The sequence below is a fragment of the Sphaerodactylus townsendi genome, linkage group LG07, assembly GCF_021028975.2.
Source record: "Sphaerodactylus townsendi isolate TG3544 linkage group LG07, MPM_Stown_v2.3, whole genome shotgun sequence".
In the NCBI taxonomy this organism is placed as follows: Eukaryota; Metazoa; Chordata; class Lepidosauria; order Squamata; family Sphaerodactylidae; genus Sphaerodactylus; species Sphaerodactylus townsendi.
The window spans coordinates 55,089,807-55,109,771 of record NC_059431.1 but is presented as its reverse complement, the minus strand read 5'-3'; the positions used below and the strand labels follow the sequence as shown (position 1 = coordinate 55,109,771).

General features: G+C 42.8%; 1 protein-coding gene across 1 annotated transcript; it reads left to right on the top strand.

The window, feature by feature from the left end:
- Nucleotides 1-756: 756 nt before the first annotated feature.
- REEP5 (receptor accessory protein 5) lies at nt 757-18,710 on the top strand. Its single transcript, XM_048504718.1, has 5 exons — nt 757-1,020; nt 1,962-2,055; nt 13,273-13,411; nt 14,693-14,861; nt 16,112-18,710. The coding sequence occupies exons 1-5, from the start codon at nt 903-905 to the stop codon at nt 16,159-16,161; spliced, it is 570 nt and encodes a 189-aa protein (XP_048360675.1). The 5' UTR covers nt 757-902; the 3' UTR covers nt 16,162-18,710.
- Nucleotides 18,711-19,965: the final 1,255 nt, after the last annotated feature.

The following is a 19,965-nucleotide window of genomic DNA, read 5'->3' as shown; positions in this document are numbered from 1 at the left end:
TGGCTTTCAAGGGAAGAGCGGAGCAAAGAGAGCCTGATACCAACTCTGTCATGGGCAGGCTTTATAAGCTGCTAGCCGTTTTCTCTTCGCTGGCAACCAGGCGCCTCGCCAACGCCTCGAGGTTATAGGACAGTGATGGTGAACCTTTTTGAGACCAAGTGCCCAAATTGCAACCCAAAACCCACTTATTTATCGCAAAGTGCCAACACAGCAATTTAACCTGAATACTGAGGTTTTAGTTTAGAAAAAACAGTTGGCTCCGAGGCGTGCATTACTCGGGAGTAAGCTTGGTGGTAGTTGGTGGCTTTGCTTTGAAGCAACCATGCAACTCTTCCAACAGGTGAATCACGACCCTAGGGGGGTTTACTCAGAAGCAAGCCCCATTGCCAGCAACCAAACTTACTCCCAGGTAAAGGATCGCGCTTTAGTTCTTCGCATGAAAATCAGTGGGGTTGAACAGCACTTAACAGGGTTACTTACACTGCTTCCCCAAAACTAGGTCTTAGGTTTAATGCTAATAATTGAGCCCAGCGGCCCAGGCCAGCCTACATGTGTGCGTGCGGGGGGGGGGGGTCAACTCTGTTTGTGCGTGCCCACAGAGAGGGCTCTGAGTGCCACCTCTGGCACCCGTGCCATAGGTTCGCCACCACTGTTATAGGAGATCTACCCGGCGCGCCCTCTTCGCAGGAAAGCGCGGCCCTGACGCCGAGCGCGCGCACGTCTCCCGTGATGTTGCTGCTGCTCGTGACGCTTCCCTCCCCTCCCTCCCCCCCTCCCCCAGCTGAGCCAGGTCCGGGTTGGGCGCAGGGCGGTGGAAGCAGCCGGAGACGTCGGCCCCGCTTGTGCGTTTCCACTCCGGCCATCATTACGCAGAGTCGAGGCGCCCCGGGGTGGACCTCGCCATGGCCGCGTCCGTGAGGGAGAGATTCGACAAGTTCCTGAAAGAGAAGAACTGCCTGACAGACGTGCTGGAGAAGATCGAGAGCAGGACTGGGGTGAACAGGTTATACATCGCCCTCGGTGAGCCCCGCCCGCCCTTCCTCTTCCCTTTCGGCCTCAGAGATGGTCGCGAAATGGATCCCGGAGGGGGAGGGTTTCTGAGGCGCGGCGGGACCCCTGATTGGTTAGGAGGCCGAGACAGCCTGCGATAACGGGCCCGCACTCTCAAAAAGAGGCCCTTCAACCCTTGGGGGAGGGGGGAGGGTTGAGTTTCCCCTTCTGACATGACAGCGTGAAACCCACTGCCCCCCTCCCCCACCCCCACCCCCACCCCAATTTTTAATATCCCAGGAAGCGGCTCCTGCCTCTTTCGTTTGATGTTTATAGCTAAACACACATATGGGCAAGTGGAGGATGTGGCAAGTGGTCGCTCATCCCCTCGGGCTGAATGTCGAGCAGCAGCAGCAGCAGGGCTCTGGTTTCAGCAGGCCGATGCCTTCCCCTCTTTTGCTGCGTGGAGTCGCTTCCAGCTGGCCACACTTCTTGAGTCCTGTTGTGAGGCACCTCCTTTAAACACGCACACACACACATACACACGCTCGTATAAGCAAGTCAGACAGATGAAAGGAGCCTCCCTTCTTCTGTGGCCTGAAGGGAATCCGGATTTGGTCCCAAAAAGAGTGGCTCTCGCTGGATAACGTGGCTGGGCTGTGCTCAGGGCTTTCTTTGCCCCAGTGATGAGCCATGTACCCCTTCAGTACCACAGGTTAGCCCTGCTCTGTTTCCCCACCCTCAACTAGCATGCAACAGACTTGCCTGGAAATGAACTGGACATGGTGCCTCATCTCTTTCTTTTTGCTGTTATGTGGGCTTTCTGAGCTTTGTGGAAGATAGTTTTCTTTCTTCTGTTCTCTCTTCTACAATTAAGACATGTCCAACTAGGCTCTGTCTTAAGTAATCTGTGTTTTTGCATTCAGGCCTCCCTTCCCCATTGACTGATTTATTGCTTTCTTTTGGAACAGCCATTATTGGTGTGCTGGCCATCTATTTGGTAATCGGCCATGGAGCGTCCCTGCTCTGTAACCTGATCGGCTTTGCTTACCCTGCATACATCTCGTAAGTGTTCTTTCTCTTGCTGCATGCTGGGAGCTGCTGTAGAAGCAGATCACTGTGGAGGGAGTGGGCAGTGTGCTAGAAAGAAATCTCACATTTGGGGCTTTTTGTATTTATAGTGGCTGCCAAACAATCTCATTGGGTAGGGCTGGACTGTTAGGTTTAATCTTAAAGCAATGTCAAAACATGGCAAATCTCTCTTGGGATAGATTTTGGCATCCTTAGAACTTGGCACTCAGGAGGACCTTCTGCTCAGGATACTGATCTTACACCATGAGCCTTATGGCAAATTCTCAGTTCATAAATGTGGGAAAGAACCCAGAGAGAAGCAGGCAGGTCTTAGGAAAAGGTTGTATTTATTGTCTGATAGTTAGGGATCTTTCCTGCCAGAAAGTTGTTCCACTTTGGAATGGCCCAGAGGATATGTTGAGTATATGCACAATCATCGTGCACATCTGACTTAACAGAGCTATGTCACACAATAACCTTTATTGGCATTAGAACAGAGCTATGTAATTTCAAGATCTCTTGATTACAGAAGGAAAAAATGTTACGGATACTCAGCTTTGGTGAAATTGTTGTTTACCTGTACCTTTCGGCCCGTTAGAACAGAATCCTGTAAAGGCTCTTGAGATATGAGGCTTTTGTTCATATGGAATCTTGACTAAAGGCTGGCAGCTGGTAACAGCTGGTATGTATTAGGATGAGAGCCACGCCTTATACAGTAAAAAGTCTCTCAAGTTTTACTCGAAGGACATTACTGTGAAATGAAGGAACACTGCATTGAGTAAGTATCATGAAAACTTTAAATCTGGGTGACTGATATGCTAGATCAGGGGTAGGGAACCTGCAGCTCTCCAGATGTTCAGGAACTACAATTCCCATCAGCCCCTACCAGCATGGCCATGCTGGCCATGCTGATAGAGTGCCGTGGAAAACGCGATTCTGCTTAACATGGTGTAAAAGCAGGGGTGCAGGGAACCTGGGCTCCAGATGTTCAGGAACTACAATTCCCATCAGCCCTACCAGCATGGCCAGTGGCCATGCTGACGAAAACTGATAGGAATTGCCAGTTCCTGAGCTATCTGAAGCCGCAGTTCTGAATAAAGGAACTGTTTGGATCTTGAATTCCACATGCTGCTAGTATATGTGGTATCTTGAATGAACAATCATTGCTCCATACTGAGTATCTGTGTGATGTAACTCTACCCATTCCTTGGTAAGCTGCAGTATTGTGACATCCTAACATGCAGTTTGGCAACCTTTGTCCTGATTGTATTTTGTCCATGAAAGCATCCAGTTCCTATAATCAGCATGAACGTTTTCTATATATTTATGTTTTGTTGACTGCAGTGTCATTTGCATGTGTGAATATGCCATCTCAGATCTGACAGTGTGGACAGAATTGTCAAAGTACTTCAAACAAAATTTCTCTGAAAACAGTTCTCACATTCAGTGTCCAGTCATTGTGCATATTGTGATGAAATAGTACATTTAGAAATGCATCAGTCTTATTAATGCCTATGTCTGAGGTTTCTCTTCCTGTCTCCTATCTTAGTTGTTAGCTGATTTTTATATTAATTGGCATCAAGCCCAAACCTAGACATACCCCCATGCCTGGAGTCAGGTGCCATGGCAAGTTCCATCCAGTGCTGGCGGGAGAGTGAGATGGTCAATTTGAGGACAAGTGAGGCATGTGCAGAAATAAATCATCAGCTGGGCAGATCTGGAAGTAATGACATGACCAGTTATGGGCACGGGCATTTACTCAATATCTGATGGGAGACAGGGCTTCCTGAAGATTGCATTATTGGGCATTTTGACCTTGAATTCCTGTGGGGCTCACGCCTCTGGCTAGAAGTCATATCCTCTTGTTGAGTGTTTGTGGTTTTGGTAAGTATTTAAAAGGAAATAGCATTGCGCTCTGTAGAGGTTGGAGATGGGGGTCTCTCTAAGCTGCAGGTGCCTGCTGAGAGAAAGAGCAGGAAGAAAACATTAATCATGAACCCTTTTCTCTCCATTCTGAAGCTACACTAGCCCCAAGGTCCAACAGTGGATCCAGCAGCAGCTGCATCCACTGATGGCAACCAAGGCCCCTTCTGCACATGCAGGATAATGCATTTTCAATCCACTTTCACAATTGTTTGCAAGTGGATTTTGCTATTTGGCACAGTAAAATCTGGCTGCAAAGAGCATTGAAATTGGATTGAAAGTGCATTATTCTGCATGTCCGGAAGGGGCCACAGTCTCACCCTTGACATAGAGTTGGGCCATGTTTGCACCTTCCTAAAGTGTTCAGTTGAGTTACTTTGTATAATGCAACTAACAAAGTGTAAAGTGATGCTCTCCTCCCTTGTCCCAAATGGCCCAATGAAATGTTTCCTCATTATAGCTCATGCTGTATTACAGATATGTTTTAAGCCATGCTAGTGGTTTCAAAAGTGTTCCTGTTTATATGTTTTTTAACTGTGTTTGTGAAGCTCATGCATTCTTGTACTTGCAGCTCTGAATAATATTAATAAAAATAGTTCAGTAAATGTTCTTAGGAACAAGGATGAAAGCAGCAATATGTAAAAAGGTAGAAGGCTCTACAAAACAAGATGACTGCAAGACCGGAATCACAGGAGGGGCTGATTTACACATGATGCAGGTGCCTACACAAGCACTTTGGGACTGTTAGTCCAGCTGGAAAACTCACAGCTGGGACTTGTACGAAATTGCTGTTTGATTTAGCATCCACATGTGGATTGTTTAGAAGCATCTACAGAAATTTCTTGTGATTCAGGCAGCTTGAGAAGGTGCCAGCCCATCATAAAAATCTTGGTTGCAGTACTAGTGCAGAGGTGCTGATTCAGCCCAGCAGTACCAACATATGTAAACAGTCTGGCTGCGTGCTTTGCTGCAGTCTGCATACTCATGTGAAGAACGCTGCCATGTGGTCCACAGTGGGGGGTCTTCCACTGGAAGATGTTTGAGGACAAGCCAAGCACTTAAATGAACAGAGGTGAACCTTCCCTCCATTTTCTTCATTTAGGCCAGTTGTGCAGGGCCTTGCCTCAAACAGAATTTCCCTTCGTGTTAGATTTTCAATTATGCAACTGATCCAATATATTCTCTGGGTTAGATTTTCAATTATGTAACTGTTCCAAAGCTACTGTGCTTCCTGAAGGAGAATCCCTAGAGTTTCTGAATGTGGGGAAAACCCAACCTTTTTCCCCCCATGAACACATTGTGCCAAGCGTTTTTGGCATGCCCTCCTCCCTCCCTGAATTTTTGCTTCCCACAAAGGAGCCATTCCTCCCTATTGTCCTCCCACTGTCCTACTTTGCAGCCCGGCCCTCTCCCTGTCATCTTTCTCCATTTTGCTGCCAATACCAGTTTGAGGGATTCGGCAGGGAATCTCTTATTTTAATTTATTTTTTTGCTTCTGCCACGAGCGACTACCAATAGACTGCTGGGCTAATGTGAAATGTATAAGGCTCACCAGGGGGTGGGCAACTGTCTGCCTTTTATTTATTTATTTATAATTGTATTTATAAAACCGCCCCATCCCCTAAGGGCTCTGGGCGGTGAACAACAAGAATTATCAACAATATGACAATAACAATATCATTTAAAATCAATAGCATTATTAAATATAGAAATTACATAAAATTACATAAAATTACAGCGTTTCGTATAAACCATAAACCATATGGCGTCCAGTATTAAACTAACAATAAGAACCCCCTCCCGAAGAGAGGGGCGGTATAGATGTTGTAGCTCCCAGAGTGGTAATAGGGAGGGGCAGGAGGGGCGCACACTATCAGCGGCCGGCCTCCCCGAAGGCCCGGTGGAACAATTCGGTCTTACAGGCCCTGCGGAACTCTCCAAGATCCCGCAGGGCCCGGACAGATGGTGGGAGAGTGTTCCACCAGGCTGGGGCCAGGGCCGTAAAGGTCCTGGCCCGGGTGGAGGCCAGCCGTATCATTGAGGGGCCGGGGACCACCAGTAAATTTTCCCGGTTGATGTTTGGTGGAGGCACATACATGTTTCTTGTTTCATTTTTTCTACTTCTCAAGTGACTATCCATAAACTTTGTGGGGGCCTAAGCACAAGCTGGCTGCCTCCAGCCACCAATCTTTCCTTCCAAGATCCTTTCTCAGCTGGGGGTTCGTACATGTGGCAAATCTGAATTATGATTGGAACCATATCCCCCCACACAGAGACAAGCAGGAGAGTACACTATGCAGAACAGACTGCTCCAGTAGATAAAGGCTTATTCAAAGATTATGTGTTGTGATGGCATGCTGGCGACATTTGTCATAGCATGTTTTCTTGCCACCACTACATAGTTTCACTCATAGGCTATGTATGGATCCATCTGTCTCTCTGTCTGTTTGTCATTCTATCAGTGTGGGCGTGTCGACATCAAGCCAATGTATTTACTTTTTCCATCCCCCAAATCATCGTTCCTATGAGATATTTTATGAGCCTTCTCAGTTTGAGTGGCTGTCTGCCTTTATGGCTGGACACCCCCCCCCCCCCCCCCCGGTAAGAGTACAATAGAAACTAGAGAATGTCAGCATTTAAGTCCTTGGTAAACCCAATCCCATCCTAAGTAAGAGTAATGGCCTTCTATTGAAACCAATAGGTTTAGAAGGTTGTAACGCTTGTTGGGATGGCACAGCAGTAGTAGCAAAAGAACCTGTTTCGAATAGGAATTGCTGTAAAAGACAGAGTGAAGTGAGTGTCTCCTTCATAGTGCAGTCAAGTCACTGTGGCTGCTGTGGTTGGTATGGACTATCATAGCTTCTGTGACGTGAACTTGATAATACTGCTTTTGCTGAGGCACCTATCAGTCCAGCACTAGTCTTCTACGTATAATAACATTGCATGCACAGAATAACTGATCTGTTTGTGCAACAGAGCTGAGGAAACTCACTTATGTTGTGTGTAAGAACTCACTATTAGAAGTCACAAAGAGTTTCTATCTGTAAAATACATCATAAAAACAATTGGATTGAATTCCTGTAAATTGATATACAGCTTGTTTTTTCCTCTGCCTTGCAGATGCTGGGCAGAGGGTGCTGCCCTAACAAGTTTTTAAGCTTGCGTCAATGCTGCTTTTGTTTTTAAAAAAAGTAAAAAATTCTGCAAGATTTTATTTGATTCTTAACTTGTATATTAAGACTGGCTGCCATTGCTGGAATGTTGCTTGAAGTGATAGGAAGTGGTTTAAATGTGATGATAAATTGGCAGGAAACAGTTTTATATTTTCAGGTTGCTAAGAATGTGAATATAGCTTCTCAACTTTTTGATTAAAATCAAGTGTGCATAGAACATAGCTTGTAAACTGTCAGCCTAGGAATAGTAAGACACATCAGTTATGCTGTTCAGGATAAAGGTGACAGGAGATTTGTGAATTCATCCACCATTTCCTGGACCATCTTTGTTCTAGAATGCTCTGGGTCCTCGTGCCTACCTAGTTCTGTCCCCAAGGCACAAGGACCAAGCAGGGCATTCTAGAACAAAGATGGTCCAGGAAATGGCGGATGAATTCACAAATTTCCTGACATCTTTACCCTGAACAGGGAATAGTTGCGGGGGGCGGGGGGCAGCAATGTTCTTCAATCTCTGGTGAAAAGTCACTGAAATCTCTATTGCATGTAAGACATTAAAGCACATGGCCAAGTTTTCTTTAAAAAACAACAACATACAGGACACGAAATAGGCGTCTTCCTAAAGATTTGAAGCTTGGTCTCCAGGAAGTTTAGGTTTATCAGGGTCTTGCCCATTGTAATTACTGTTTTTTCCCTTTCTGGAAGTAATTGAGTAATTGATCCTGTTTGAGAAGGCCAGTTTTGAGGTGCAGCTTTAAGAGAGGGTGCTTTTTTATTGTTGTCTTTTAAAGACTGAAAAAGGTAGGTTGCTGGGAAGTTGCAGTGATGTTTGTTTCCTCTGCAGCAGAAGGTTGTAGGAAGTATACTTACCTGTTTTAGCTGCTATGCTGTGTTGGCTCTGCTGTGTGAGAAAATGCACAGGCATTTTCTGCCCACAGCTGGTGATTCTGCCTTCAAATGGACCTTCTGCTCATGGTAGAAGAGGACAGGCCCTTGCTTTGCTACTGAAGCAGTGCAATGGCAAGTCTTATGTTGCTGTTTTTCTGACTCATTATAATCGTTTGTGAGAGCTGTGCCTCCCCCCCCCCACCCCCCCCCCCCCCACCCCCACCCCCACCCCCACCCCCGGGTAAGTATTTGAAATTACTCTGTGCCTCCCTTCTCACAGCACAGCCACATCCCAGATGGAAGAGAGAACCAGTCTGAAGGCAGCTGTTTTAATACCACCTGCTGCTCAGCTGATCTGTGTAACCAAAGAGGGCAGCGAGTCTGAGTGATAGGTGGTCCTCTGCCACACTCTGCCTTATTTGCTCACAAATTATTGTTCAGGTTTTGCTCTAGAGCTGTGGGCTAGGACTGGCAGGAACCTCCTGTGCAAAATAAATATATTCCATCATAATTAGTCCTGTACTGTGTAGAAGTACTTGTGGTAGTGATTAAATTGTTTAACATGGAATAACTATGAGGATGGGAGGAGAATTATGATGGGAAATCTATGCCTTTAGGATGCCATTTAAGATGGATCTGGTTTACCTTTGTGGTTTTCAAAGTTTCATGAAAAATCTCTTCCCATGGCTTATCTGATTTTTTAAAATTAGTATTGTATCCTCCTTAAATGATTAGATAAAGTCAAACATATTTGAAGGGTCATGTAGTACATAAAGGGACAAAGCATATAAATGTTCTTATCTTTTAATACAGAAAAATAAATAAATAGGCCAGAGCATTTGGGAAGAATGAATTCTTCGTTGATCTTAAAGTATGTAACAATACATGGACTTGGAATGGTACAGCTGCTTTGGGTAACATTGTGTACTTCGTATTAAGCTCTGGAACTTCTCAGCGTTGTTAGTCTTTTATTGAGCTTGTTATAGAAACAGGTGGTGATGGTAGAATCTTCTATTTTTCTGGCTGTGGCAAGTCCTCCTGGTACAGAGAGCCCTCTGCCATCCCTGGTGGAGTGAGTTGGTAGCATCTGTTGTGGAGACAGAAACGGCTCTCTTCACATTGCAGTGCCAAGCAGCTTCTGCCTGCAGAAGTACATGGACTGGTGGGGGTTGGCAACCTTTTCATGGCTAGGGTTGCCAACAGGCCTGGAGAAAGAGGTCACTTCAATGGAAGCTTAATATACATAAATGGACCACTGAAGCTTTTCATGGTATGGTGATAAATGACATTACCTGGTAAATTCCATTCCATTAAGCCTCTACAAAAAGGGGCAGGACATTTTTCTTCTGGCCTATTGGCAATCCTATGCTAGACTTCCCCAGACAGCTGGCTGAAGCTGGTTCCTGCTTTTCTAGACAGACAAAGCATATTTAGGTTTCCTCATCTATACTGCAGGCAAGTAGAGAGTACAAAGGGCAGTTCAACTGCTTTTTGTTGTGGATATGGAAACTTTATTAAACCAACCTTCTAATTAGAATAAAAATGACCCCTGAGGGAAATGATCATCCCTCCCTAAGGCTGTGATTCATTGAGCTAGAAGCCTTCAAAATGTCTGCAGGCACTCTTTGCAACCTTATAAACATTCCTGTCATGTAACTAAGCCCCTGAGATTTAAAATAAGCCCCCACAGTTATAGCATACTGTATCATATTGCAGTTAGCATGGCTTGCTCTGCAGTCAGTCCTGTGCCTTCCAATCTAAAGATACCTTAATGTTCTGAGAGATCAAATTATTAATTAACATTTGTAATTTTTAAATACTAATTTTAATATGGCTGGATAGTTATACCAGACGAAACAAAAATCGTCACCACTTGGTGGAAGATGGTAACAAAGGGGACAGACTGATCTCCCTGGGGAAAGAGTTCCAGAGCTTTCGTGCCATGCTTGAGAAGGCCCTCTCCCGATTCGCCACCCACCTAATCTCAGAAGGCTAAAGGCACCCAAAGCGTTGTTTCTGAAGATGACTATAGTGGTCAGATAGATTCATAAGGGAGTAGCGGGTTCTTTAGGTACTGTCCCAAACCATGTAAGGCTTTTAAGGTCAAGATCAGCAGAAAGGGAACAGCATGCAGGTGTCTTCTATCTTTTGTCCCACTGCCATATCTTCCCCTACTCCACACATTATGAATCATGGCATCATCTCTCACCCCATTCAATCCCCCTTCAGCACATTTTTCCCACCAGAAGGCAAGGAATCAAAAATAAAGATGCACCCACACTTAATATTCACTGTACAAGATTCCAGACCCACTTGTTACCTGGGTCTTGAAAAATATAAAGTGAACACAAATCCAGACCCTTCTCTAATGTGGATGTGAGTAATGAAAACAAATCCCAGTTGGTTAGAAAAAGCCAAACACAAGTGGCACACCCTCATCCTCTCCTTCCTTGCAAGAGGCCTTCCAGTCTTCTCTTTGGGTCTCTCTCTCTGCCTTGAGATACCACGTGAACTCTGGGGAGTGTGGGGGGTGGGTGGGGAACTGTTCAGAAGTGTGTGTGGGAGGGTGCTCATAAGGGAGAAGTGTGGGAAGCGATAATAAACGTTTCTTCCTGTCGCCAGTTTTCCCTTGCAAATGCACGCCATCAGCATTGTAAGGAGACACAGGGTTCACTTGTACCTTATGAGTGAGTTCTGTGAATCCCACTGTAACATAGGTCCTGTGTACTCAGATGTGGGTGCATGTCTTCTTGCCCTGTGGCTCTACACAGAACCATATAACCCTTGAACAAAAATGTAAAATACAAGACAAGACCTGCTAAAGCCTTACAGTCTAATGAGTCAGTGCCGCAGGAAGCAGAGTATGGCAGAAAAAGGCTTGGGAGCATCATTAAATGCACAATTTCCTGTACTTTTAATAAACTAGGTAGCAGATTTAGAAAGTCGATTTTTTAATACGCCATGAACCCTGACCTAGCCATCTCCTGCTTAGTGTGGTGATAAAGGAGTTCATCACTGGCAGCTGAGTCTTGGCAAGGCTTATGGCAGTTTGCCTGAAGAAGCACTTTGATCTAGCAGCCTCACTTTTCAGAAAGCTGACATCACTTTAGAAGAAATAACTGTTTCTGAGCACTCACCAGAATGAAAACAAAGTCAGTAGATCTGAGTCCTCCCACATATTGGTTTTTCTGCCTTGTGAAATCACTTAGAACTGAAGGCCCAAATCTGCATGCCCTTTAGTAGTTCTGCACTGGTTGAAGGTAGCTGAATGAGGTGTCCCTTAAGATACAGAAAGGGACATGTATGTGCCACTATGACTCTTTCCAGCTCTGATGGTTGTGTAGTTGCAGCTGCACTACCTGAAGACACATGCTGCTTGTCTCCCAAAGGGGCAGACAAGTGACACTCTACCCACCTTTCTGGTCTCTGAACCCTTTCAACATATGCCTATCAGTTGAGCAGGGATTCTTATCACCTTTAGTAGTGCTTTGAGGACAGGATAGCTGAGTGATGGCTATCCAGAATCATAAAATGTGTCCAGAAGGAATGGCCAAGAATTGTTGAATTTCCTAATAAATCCTACACTTGTCAGCAAATATCTTAAGAAACATTGCCAATATGTAGTTAGTCTTAACACATTTACTTAAATTGAGTCCTCTTCAAACATTTAATGTAAAAGTTAATATGTGTAATACTAATATGTGTAATGCTAAATCAGAGGTATTGATTTTTCCCCAGTCTGTTGTGTTTGAATCCCCTTTCCTTGCATTCTTGATCACATGATGAGAATTATGGTAGAAACTATTTTTGTTTTTGCACTGGGATTCTCTCTGAAATATATGCTAACAGTAGCGAGTGATTACGTGCTTTCTGGCAGTGTGTGTTTGCTGCTTTGGCTTTGACATAAAAGGAGAATGAACATCACTGAGAATGAATGGGTATGACACTTGAATGGGTGTGGCTGTCTCGGATATCTTAATGTCCTTGTATCGTGGAAGGAAGGGTAAGTTCTCACTGGGGCTCCTTTTGTGTTGTCGCCATGATGCTGTAAAACAATGCGCTTTATCTGCAGAAAGTCTTAAGTTTCCATCTCCAGCATTTTTTTGACTGTCAATCAGAGTAGACAAATGCACTGGTGCTAAAGATTCCTTACCCAGCCTTTTTCAACATTAATAAGCAGTCTGCTCTAAATTAATATTCCCCACATTATTGAGAGACTATGTCTCCACTATGCGTAACAATACAGGCCTTGATGAACCAGTGATTAAACTCACTATAAGGAAACTTCATAGATTCCTAATGAGGTTTGAGGAATGTAGCCTCATTAAACGAGGCCTCATTAAATAATTCGCTTATCATTGCAGTGTAAACATTAGTGATATCACTGGAACTTACTTTGAAGTAAATGCACTGAGGAATATTTATAGCCTTTCTATCTGATCCTGAGCATCAGGATAGCTGCACTGGTGAATACAATATGTTGTGACCATAGTCTTATCTCCAGCCTATGACAGGGAAGCAATCCCTTCCCTCATCTATGCAAATAGATCCAGATGTTAGTCTTTTGTGACAATAGCAACCAAATCCTATAAGAGTTGTTGTGGCATATGAGTTCTGAGACTAGAACCCTTCCATGCGATTACCTGAGACCAAAATAGATCCCAGGAAAATTACTGAAAATATTGTATACAGAAGGAATACTTTCTGCCCTGCCTGTAGATCTTGTTAATTTGGGGATACCAACAGTAAATTTCAGCAGAGGAATCATTATGATATGATGTTGCAGCATCAGCAATTTGTGGCCCATTTTTAAATTCTTTCTGGTTACTAAAATGGTAGGCTATGATTTTAAGCCTTTCAGTCTCATCTTTTTTTTAAAGTGTTCTTAAAGTGTAGACTTTGAAATATTCAAGTGGGAATATCTGCTTATTTATACATGTATTCATCTCACAGGGAGGGAAGGCAGCCTGGCTTAGCTGGATCTCATCAGATCTCAGAAACTCCCCAGGGTTGGTACTTGGAGACCACCAAGGAAGCCTCTGCAGAAGGCGGCAGTGGCAAACCACCTCTGCTTCTCACTTGCCTTGAAAGCCCCTTGCTGGGATCACCACAAGTTGGCTGCAACTTGACAGCATTTCACTCACGCTCATTAATTTCATGTGCATAACTGCTGCCTAGAATTCTGTAGGTGGAAGGGGGTGATAACTAACATGACTCCTTTTTCTTTCAGCATCAAGGCCATTGAAAGTCCTAACAAAGAGGATGACACACAGTGGCTGACCTATTGGGTGGTGTATGGCATCTTCAGCATAGGAGAATTTTTCGCCGACATCTTTCTCTCCTGGTTCCCTTTCTACTACATGATGAAGGTTTGTTGGCTCTCGTTATACCCCAGAAAAAAACTATATGCAACTGGAAATTCCAAGTGATTATCAGATCACTCTTTAGAGGACTCTGTCTCTCTCTGTGCACCAAATGTCATCTTGATAAACAGCTTTCTAGATTCAGTGTGTAAGTGTGAATCATGCATCTAAAGACAGTAGTGGATCCTGCTGTTAAAACCTTGGAAATTACTATCTGATAACAGTTTTAATACTTGTTAGGGGTTTTCATCAAACAAGTCTTTTCATTTGCATAAACATGTTCTCTCTAAAGCATACCCACACGTAAATCTCCCATCTGGTCTGTATGAATTAATATTGTTATATACTTCCTCTCTCTGACATTACAGAGGTAAAAAGTTTATAGTTAGCATTCAATAATTAGATAGGTCTATAAGACTGTGGTAATGTTGGATCATTGCCTTCTTTATGCATTAGTGGTGTTCAAGTTTTATTAAAAGTTTTTTTAAATAAATTGAATGTCTTTGTTCACTTGGGATAAGAATTTAGACCATTAATATTTAACAACATAGTCTTCATTTTGTCCATTTTATTCTAATGCTGCAATTTGTCCCCTTTTTTATTTGGCCATCCAGGCTTTCTTAAGATGCTGTAGGCTATGAGGGGAGGGCTTTTTTCTCTGCTTCCAGATAGGTAGCACTTCACATTCATATCAACAGGCTAATGTTGATTCACTCCTGGATAAAGCAGATATCAGCAGAATTTCAGTTTAAAGTCTGTGGTTTGTCCACATCCACAAGGATATTCACAATCAACTATAATCACTAAAGCATCTAAATAAATGTGTTATAATTTCTGTCACTTTCCTTCCTTTCCTGGAAGAAGATATGAAAGCAGCACCAGTTCAGAATCTTCTAAAAGAGCCTCCACCAACCAAACAAAACCACCCACTTTTCTCAACTGTCCATCAGTCTGCTGTGGCCATAGAATGTTAACTAAAACAGCACCTACTTATAACACTCTGAGTTATGTACTCTTGGTTAATCACATACCTTAATTGAAAAATGGATGTGCATGGGGTATTTTTCTGAATTGCTGTCGCTGTTGCCCTAGAAAAGCAGCACCTTGTCCAATGAGAAAAGGGGCTAATGGAAGAAATTTGATTGATTTCACATGTTCTTTCAAAACTTCATGGATTATCTTGATCTTAAGCTTTGCAACAGGTGGTACTAAAATAGACTGCCTGAGGCATCTGGTGTGCCTCTGCTGGTTGGCAGGATCACAGCCTTTGATCTCTGTTTTGTGCAGTGCGGTTTCCTGATATGGTGCATGGCCCCAAGTCCCTCAAATGGAGCAGAGTTCCTGTACCACCGAATTATCCGCCCTATCTTCCTGAAGCATGAGAAGAAGCTGGATGGTGTAGTGAAGGATCTGAAAGACAAAGCTTCAGATACAGCAGATACAATTACTAAAGAAGGTGAGAAGGGGCACAAAGGTACAACTTTCTTCAAGTCTTTTTTCCCCCCGACAATAGTATTTTACTTGATGGCTTTTGGACAGAAAGGCTGAAGTGAATGGTGCACTTTATCTCAGATAGTTCTCAGAAGAGGCTGCTCTAGATCTTTGTAATCTCAGTTTTCAAAGTATACCTCTTGTACCATGCAGAAAGTGACATCTTTTTCCCCCCACTCCTGTAACTGGTGTGTTAAAGGGGGAGGAGCAATGAGACATATGCCAGGGGTGAGACGGATAATCCACTTTATTTGGTTGTTGTCCAAAGAAGCCACTTGCAAAAGGCAGAAACAAAGATAAAGGGTAATATGCTCCAATACCTGTCAATCATTCTTATATCAGTCAGTACATCCCTTTGAGCCATTCTTTTACACATGAAAACAGGTGAAGCCCCTTTCAGGTGACATCATGCATTCCATGACTGTGGGTGGGGGTAGTAAAACAGGTTTTGGAGGTGTGCGTTTTACCATGCAAATGAGACCTTGGTCAGCACTCCATCTAATTGAATGTGAGACTTTTCCACAGCAAGGTCATTAAACATTTGCTATGGTTAATTTTCCTTATCTCTTCTTAGAGCCGGAGCCCCATTTGTAGCTTATCTGCATACTTTATGTTCTCCATTCTTGAGATCTCACATCCTTGGGACTTTTAACTCCTACCAGACTTGCTGTCCGGTTTAAGGCAACAATTGCTCTTGATGCAGTTTACAGAAGTCAGCTGCTCTTGGTGCAGAATTTTAAATGTTGGACAGAATTTTTTTAAAAAGATAATATACTAACCCTTTGAAATGGCAGAACTCCAGGAGCTTGGTTACCCAACTGCTTTGAAATTTGGTGTCTAAACATGGTGCCCTGACCTGGATGGTCCAAAGTAGCCCAATCTTGGAACCTAACCAGGGTCAGCCTTGTTTAAGTACTTGGATGAAAGACCACCAAGGGAGTCCAAGTTTGCTATGCAGAGACAAGCGAAGGCAAACTGTCTCTGAAGTCTCTTGTTTTAAAAACCCCATGGAGTTGCCTTAATACATTAACTACAACTTTATGGCACTTCACACACACAAGCATGTAGGTGTTCATCTTCTCATGATCTCTGTTAAAAAAATGGTGCTGGCTCATACAACTTTCCTTTCTGCTCATATCAGTTGTATAATAGCTTGAGTTTATGTAGCAGTCCTTATTGATACTAAAACATTATGGATTTTCTTTTCTATTTCAGTCAAGAAAGCAACAATAAATCTACTGGGAGAGGAAAAGAAAAGCACCTAAAACTGAAAGAGACGTTTCTTCATCCCATCCCTTGCGCAGCTTGATATTACTGGGGACTGTGATATAGTGATCTGAATAATGTTGCCTTGGAAACTTTTTTTTAATTTAATAAAGGAATGTGTTTTTAATGTTGCTTGCTCTTTTGCAGTTTGCTGTATTAAAAGTAAGCATTTTTATGTCAAACCAGTACAGTGGGTGCCATCTGAAGCTTATGCAGGTTAGTTTATTTGTCTCCTAAGCAAAGAAAGGTCTTTCAGTAATGTCTTGTCTTGCGGTTAACGTAAACATAAATAAATAAAATAATCCCCAGGCTCTGATCATTACACTTTCTGCATGCAATGTCTGTTAATATTTGACTGGTTCTTGCTGTAATGTACAGTTTTTTTTAATCAAAATGTGATGATGGTGATTTTCAGATGAATGCACATATGCAGGGAATAATGATCAGAAAGATGCATGTGTTAGCGTGTATCCTCTTTCCCATACCCAACAATGTAAAGGTGAAGGATGGTGTAGAACTGCTGATATTGTCAATTGTTGTGTGTACCACTTGTAACTTGCAGTGCTTTGGTAGATGTATTTGTGGGAGATGTCCTTAAAACGCAGTGAAAAGAACTTTGCTGCTGCTGACAACATACCTTAAAGTTGTTTGCTGGAGCTGGATGCACAGAGTGGCTGCTGATAAATGAGAAGTGAAAGAGGGAGCGTTGCCTCAATACTCTGTCGGATTCCCATCCTACTTCGTGTCAGAGGGTGAGCAGTGTGGAATGCCTATCTTGTAGGGTGGCTCTCAGTCACATTGCAGTGCATGGCACCAGCTAAGGTTTCCCCCCAAAAGGTAACTAAAACTTATTCTGCTCTTTGTGGAGGCTTCACATTAACGTGGCCTCTGTCCAATCAGGTGCTCTTCAGCCTTGTCTACTTTTCACTCCAGGCCTTAAGCTTTAGCCTTCTATTGGAAGTACGTGGCTTAAACAGGAAACAAGTGACTGACACTGTCATGAAAGGGGTAGTAATACTGTTATGCAGAAAATATTAAGTTGTTCCCCAATTTTTTCTGATTTTTTTTCTGAAGCCAGACTTTTTATTTTTAAAAGCAGCTTTGACTGTATTTTGCCTCCTGCTTGCTTTAAAATGAGACTGGGTCTCCATGTATCATTCACCAATTGCTGTGGGGCTAGTCAAGGAATCCTCCCTGAATTAACAGAAAGGACTAAAATAGTTTTTTCCAAGTCCTTATTTCCAGCAAAATTGGATTGACCAAACCGAAGCCACCTGTTAATGCCTAGGAGGGGCATTATTTCAGTTCATGAGCAGATATTTAAAAACTGCCTTGCTGTTCCATACCAAAGAACCATCTTGGTCAGCGCTGCATTTGTACCTGGCCAGTTCAATGCCCTTGGAAGAAATTCTGCTGTTGGATTCCACTAATCACAGAGATTCAGCCTTTTTGTGAAAAGTGGAGAATCAGCCTGACTTCCATTAATGTGTTCTGTAGTTGACACATATTCTGACCATTAATTCCATAGTAAGGTTTTGCACCATAGTGATGGAGGACAAAACAGAAGTGCTGCTTCTGATCTAGGCTGGTACACATAATAAAGTGTGGAGAGGACAATTTATCTCCTTTATTTGACTTGATTCTCATAGATTCAGCGGGTGGATTCTCATGGAATGTTTTCCTCTATCACACTCATCATAACCTGTATTTGACATGAAAACATGGCCTTGTTTGCTTTACACAAAAACGTGGGCTACATAGCAGAGCACTGCATGTAGAGGAAGAAACCACAGGTACCCATTAAGAAAACAACCCGTGCTTCATTGGACTGAGCGTGTTTTATAAACTTCTTCGTTGCATTCCTTCTGTTCAGTTGAAAGAGCCTGAAAGTGCTGTTACTGCCTGTTTTATGTGAAACATTGTACTGGGAATGTCAGTCTCTCCTCAGATGGAGACGCAGCTTAGCTACTGCAGCAGCTGCCCTTAGCAGGTGTGGCTAGTTTGGAAATGATTTGTGTCCGCCCTTTCTGTAGAGCCATGGAGCTGAAAAACAATGTCAGAAAAGTGCAGCATTTAAAGCCAGTCCAAAAAAAAAGCTTTAAAAATGCTAACAATTTAAACAGTAGAACAATCACCTTGCATGCATTCTGTGGGCGTTTATTTCATTTTTATGTGCTCTGAATAATTTTTTTGTAAGGTAGTTCATGCCATGGTGCCATGTGATAGATCTGCAAGGAAATCATGAAACAGAATGTGCAAAGCAAGTGAACTTTCAAAACATAGCTTTCTGCCTTAGGGATGGTTACTCTTTGTTGGGAGAGATTATCCACAGCTACATGCATTGGGTTTACTCTTCAGGGCATCAGATTCTGATGGGGTGTAGTACCCTTGAAGCAGTTTATCCTTCACTTGCAAATAACTTAATTGGATTTGAGTAAAATGTCTTTTTACCTGTGGCAAGTGTTGGAAAATTAGTATGTCTTAGCCAACCTGTGCTGACAATGTAATGTATTTAGAAGAACACGTACAAATAAAGAATAATGTCTGACGCAAGTGTGATGTTTACTTTTCTTTATGGAAAACTTTTGAACTACATGCAGGAAGATGAGGAATGGAATGATAGCAATATTCGGTGTCTCCCTGAATCTCAGTGCCAAATTCATCTGAGAAAGCTTCATACTTCTTTTACTCTATGCATTTGTATATCACTTACTGGGGAGAGTAGTCAGCTGACTACTTGGTAGAGAAAGCCATCAGCTCCACTTTGGATCGTACCTATGGTGATCACTTGAAATACTGAAGAAAACTAGCTCAAGTGAACTTAGATAATTGAAAAATGACCATCACTAAGGTGATGAAAACCCAGCGCTCACATGGGGTACCATTACTAGGGACAGCTGAGACTTTGTGAAATGTAAATTAATTTATCTCCTAAATAACCCTTCACTTATCTTACTGTTTCTCTGAAGTATTTATGGACTAGATTGTTAATTTATAGAAAATCCCCCCCCCCAATGTACCAAGTGAATTACTTTTGCTACTTAGATGGTTAAATTTTATCCCAAATTAACATATCACTTGTTGCCCAATCCTTCCAGATTGTGATTGGGCCATATTTTAATGACATTCTAGATGAGTAGCCAAAGAAGTCTGTTGCAGCAGACTAGAAAAGGAATCCAGTGGCACCTTCAAAAAATATTCCAGAATAAGCTTTTATAGGCCACAGCTCAGTTCTTCAGACCTAGTGTCGCTGGACTGCTGTTTTAACACCATTTCCCTGCCCCTTTTGAAAGGGAGGTGCAAAGGAGTAAATCAAACCAGCAAGTGAAGCCCCACCCATAAGTTGTGTCCATCCCAGTCTCATTCTCATCTTGAGCCCAGTTTACATAGAAAGCAGATAGAGTATATCTGTGCCACAAGCATGACTTTCACTTGCAAACGCAGGCCCTGCTAATGTACACAGTAACTGCATACTAGTTCATGAAACACTTGTAAGGAGATATAAAATGAGAACAGTCTACAGTTAAGAGAATTTGAATTTCAGTAATTTGACAATACTTCCACCTACAGGAATGTCACTAAACTAACAATTTGTGCATAAGTTAAATAATTTCTGTTGGTTTGATCTTTAGTCACATCCTACTGGAAAACATCAGAATGACCACATATTTTAAAAGCCTGCACTGATTTAAAAATATCAGCAAGATTACTACAGACTTCCTTTCATCACAATTTAGGCAACCACATGGCTTGTCAATTGGCTAAATTAATACAGTATTTTAGAAAAGCTTCCCATAATCTAT

Coding starts and splice junctions, on each gene's coding strand:
- REEP5 (XM_048504718.1), top strand. CDS start 903: ATGGCCGCGTCCGTGAGGGAGAGATTCGACAAGTTCCTGAAAGAGAAG. Junction 1,021..1,961: donor CAGGTTATACATCGCCCTCG/GTGAGCCCCGCC, acceptor CTTTTGGAACAG/CCATTATTGGTGTGCTGGCC. Junction 13,412..14,692: donor CTTTCTACTACATGATGAAG/GTTTGTTGGCTC, acceptor TGTTTTGTGCAG/TGCGGTTTCCTGATATGGTG.